At 45.6% G+C, this 4,115-nt stretch overlaps 1 protein-coding gene across 1 annotated transcript; it reads right to left on the bottom strand.

The window, feature by feature from the left end:
- Positions 1–793: 793 nt before the first annotated feature.
- Positions 794–3,293, bottom strand: LOC121863871 (CCAAT/enhancer-binding protein-like). The gene is made up of 2 exons (XM_042362769.1): positions 2,375–3,293; positions 794–1,571 (listed from the first exon to the last, which is right to left on the bottom strand). Exons 1-2 carry the CDS (start codon positions 3,056–3,058, stop codon positions 1,395–1,397), a joined length of 861 nt encoding a protein of 286 aa, XP_042218703.1. The 5' UTR covers positions 3,059–3,293; the 3' UTR covers positions 794–1,394.
- Between the last annotated feature and the right edge of the window lie 822 nt (positions 3,294–4,115).

The following is a 4,115-nucleotide window of genomic DNA, read 5'->3' as shown; positions in this document are numbered from 1 at the left end:
ATATAAATGTTTTTTCACCAGACACTTTTCATTCTGTTGAGTTTTTTTTTACTCTGAATGTGAACAAGTGAGCAGGTTAGGTCGGAGCTTTTTACGTTGACCTGACTAAAGACGTCACAAGAAAACGTCAGCGGTAGCAAGTTGATATATCTGAGCATACTATTTATACAATTGTTTATAGATTGAGCATACAACACACACATACACACGTTATTATGTTACATTAAAACGTCTGCTGTGGTCGGAGGGTTTAAAGACTATATGAGCAATGGCATTCCTTATAATTGCACTTGCGATGAATGACGAGTAGCAGCTCCGATACTACGCTCCTCCCCCCCTTCACATGTACAGCTGAACGACCAGTGGCCGACCTGTACAACTGAACGACCAGTGGTCGTCCTGTACAACTGAACGACCAGTGGTCGTCCTGTGCAGCTGAACGACCAGTGGTCGTCCTGTACAACTGAACGACCAGTGGTCGTCCTGTACAGCCAGCCTTTTTAATAAGTTTGAGCTAGTCTCTAGTAAATTATATTTTGTACTTGATAGTAACGTTCAGTTAAAGAAGACTGACTGAGCTACTGTAAGAGACTATGAAATAAAAGTTGTCTAGAATAACAAATGAAATTTCATGTGTAAATATAATTATATATACTGTATATATAGATGTATTATAAATAAATGTATATATGGATATATTGACTACATAGATATATACATTACGTATAATAACCTGGGCCATGTATTATAATTTAACATTATAAATATGTGCGGGTTTAATTGATATTGTACAATTCATTAACATTTTTATTTATTTATACTAATAAAAGATACAAAAATTTTATTTTTCTTCGTTAAAATATATTTTAGAGTCAAATACTTTCATAATCTGTCATACACACTTGTGTCTCTCACACAATCAAACGGGACAGTCTGAATGAAGTTTAGGCATCCCGAGGCGCTTTATCACATTGGTGGGGCCACCACCCTCAGCCATCGATCTTCCTCTTCTGTCCATATAAGTTAGGCTCTTAACTTTAAAATTATATATACACACAGGGACAAGAGAGACAGTTTTTGGCTAAGAGAATACTAGGGTGACGCCCATGCCGTTTCGGTCGGCTCCGCTGAATGCCAAGGCCCGCCGTCAGTGCGAGGCTCTGGACAGTGTAACAAGGTGACTAGGTGTTCACCCCACCCCCAGCTCCCCTCTTCCTGCTGGTCCTGCTGCTGCTCCTAAGGACACGTCCAAACCGTTGCCACGCCTTACCCGCCTGCGCCAGCGCTGCGGTCTAAAGACACGTGTAGCGCGGTGAGGTGTCGCCGTCAGATTCCGGGCTGCTGGGACTATCGCAGGCTGGGAGGTCGTGGGCTTGGGCGTGGAGTTGCCGGCATCACATGTTCACCAGGTGTTGATGCTGCTGGTTGAAGGCATCCATCTGCTTGCGGAGTTCCCGCTGTACCGGCTCAGGCAAACAGTGTACGCTGGCGAACATGTTGTGGAACACCGCCACCTCTTTACTGAGGAGCTCACACTTTTTATGCAGCCTGTCGTTATCCATGACCAGTTTCTGAAAAGAGGAGACACACCTCGTTAATACAAGCCATCACCCGGCACCACATGTAGGTTTATACATCATCTAGCGTATGGATGATGAGTAACGTGTAGGATTCATCAAGGACTTCCATAATGAGTAAGGGGGACACAGGTAGGAGCGGGCAGGATGCAGTAGGACTTCACCTTTCATTATCTCGCCCACACCACCACGAGTCACTCCTCAACAACTCATTATCATCCTTTTTACCATCTCAATAAAATAAATAAATTACCATTACTTAAAACGTCACGGGTAGTTGGGGAACCACTTGGTCACACAGCACACGGGGAGGTCCGGTTTGGCACACAAATTCCTCGCCCGTCGACATTTGGCACTTACAGCTGATCCCTCCCACAGCGACACACAAACGCACATACACACCACCACCACCTCGTGCACACACACACACACACACACACGCGCGCTGAATCATGCACACCCGCAACTTTACCCGATAACTTTTGTTTGTTTGTTTTTTGTCTTCAGATTCATTTACCTCTATCACCTCTGTCGCGGGGCGGAGGACTACCACTCACACCTGCCACCTATTACAATTTATCTTATAATATTTACTCATCCACTATTGTACACGCTAGTACCTGTCTACTGCTTGTTTTGTACACTAGTGAGCCGAATGTTGGAGTTGGGTAAAGTACTCCGGTCAATACTAGTGTATTAATTAGCTTGGAGCTGGCACTAGTGTACTAAACTAGCCTAGTTACTAGAGCTATTAGGGTGAAGCAAGAGCTATCTATACTAGGGACACTGTGTCTCACCTTAACTCGTTCCTCTGTCTCGCGGCTCCTCGCCTTCGCCTTCTCTCGACTCTTCCTGACGGCGATGTTATTCCTCTCCCGTCGTCGCTTGTACTCGTCGCTGCCTTTGTCCATGTTCTTCTTGCAGATGGGCATCATTTTGCCGCTGCTGGGGGACTTGAGGGGTGATCTACAGAGACTGTCAGCTCCTGGCACTGTGGTGGGAGTCATGTTGGAGTAGGCTGGCACACCCGTGTAGGGGATGCTGTACCCACTGGCCCCCACCCTGGCACAGGCGCTGTACTCGTGTGTGGCCACCTCTTGGTGTCCCTCGTGGGGCTCCTCCTTGATGGCTCGCCGATCGTTGTGGGATCGGTCGGGATACTGACGATCGAACTGGGAGGCGCCGTGCACTGGCTGGGGCAGGTAGGCGAGGGGGTTGTACATGTTGTTGACGGCCAGGCCTCGAGGACCACTGCTGTGCTTGTCCACACTCAGTCCCTGGATGTCCTGAATGAGGCCCTCGCTGAAGTGGGAGTCGTCGATCAGGTTGTGTAGATCCAGGGAGATTTCTGGCGCGCTTAACTCGGCCAGGTCACTGTAGTCGTCCACGGGGTACAGCACGTTGCCACCTTTGACCTTGACTGGACCAGCAGCACTCTTCTTGTTGTAGTCAGCACTATCATACAGTTGTGGAGACTCCATATTGGTCTGTGGGCATGGCGAGACGCCCGCTCCGTATCTACTGTCGTCCAGTGCGCCGAGATTATCACCCCACTCACACGTATAATCTGTAAAGGCCGCCGTTGTGCCTAAAACTCACTATTACTAGTCAAAAGTTCTACTTGTGTAGTACGCAGATCCAATAGTAGAACCAGCTTTTCTCGGACCTTCGATGGTAGCAGGAGAAGCACGAGTGGTTGACTGACTGCACCCTGGTCGAGACACGACTTATATGCTCTGCTCCGCGAGTCGAGATGCCAGATGTCCCCCGTCCCGAGAGGCAGACGTATTACCTGACTGTTAACACCTGTTAACCTGTTGATAGACGTACTAAATGACACCGTTAACACTGTTTGGCTTCATCATTAAACATGAATAAATGGACTAATATATGGCACTTGCGGCGCACGTAAAATAATTACCATAAAGTATCAGTTTCCTTCACTATGTTTACAAAAAAAATTCGTAATATCAAACTTAAATATTCTTGTTATACCGTATAGTTTAATCCTAAGAATCTACAACAAAACTAAACATACAACAGCCTTTAACATTAAATCGGTCAATAAAGGCTCAGTGGTAACCGCGCTCGCATGACGTCAATATTCGTCATATGAACTCAAGTTAACCAAGCTCATTCAGGGGAGGAAGCGAGACGGATGGGGTGGTTGGGAGGTAGTACGTTGAGATTGGATTTTGAGAATTTATCCACAGTACTTGGAAAAAATTTTATGATTCGTTTTTGTAAGGAGAGTAATATTCTGCACACTTGACAGGAAGGTGAGGAAGTGAGGTGGTTAGGTTCGCGCCTCTCAGTTCTTAGGTAGGTTATTTGCACGGTATTATTTGCATGTCCATTTTTACAGCTACCAAATAAATACTAAATACTTTTGCTGTGTTTTGTTCCATTTCTAATGTAGATATATTAATCCTTTGAGTAAAAAAAATGACTTATCCCTTTGAATACAATGACTTAACCCCTTGAATACAGTGAATTAACCCCTTGAGTACAATGACTTAATCTTTTGGAAACGTTGAC

Source organism: Homarus americanus, unplaced genomic scaffold, assembly GCF_018991925.1.
Source record: "Homarus americanus isolate GMGI-L3 unplaced genomic scaffold, GMGI_Hamer_2.0 scaffold48354, whole genome shotgun sequence".
In the NCBI taxonomy this organism is placed as follows: Eukaryota; Metazoa; Arthropoda; class Malacostraca; order Decapoda; family Nephropidae; genus Homarus; species Homarus americanus.
This window is presented reverse-complemented; position numbering and strand designations above follow the sequence as displayed.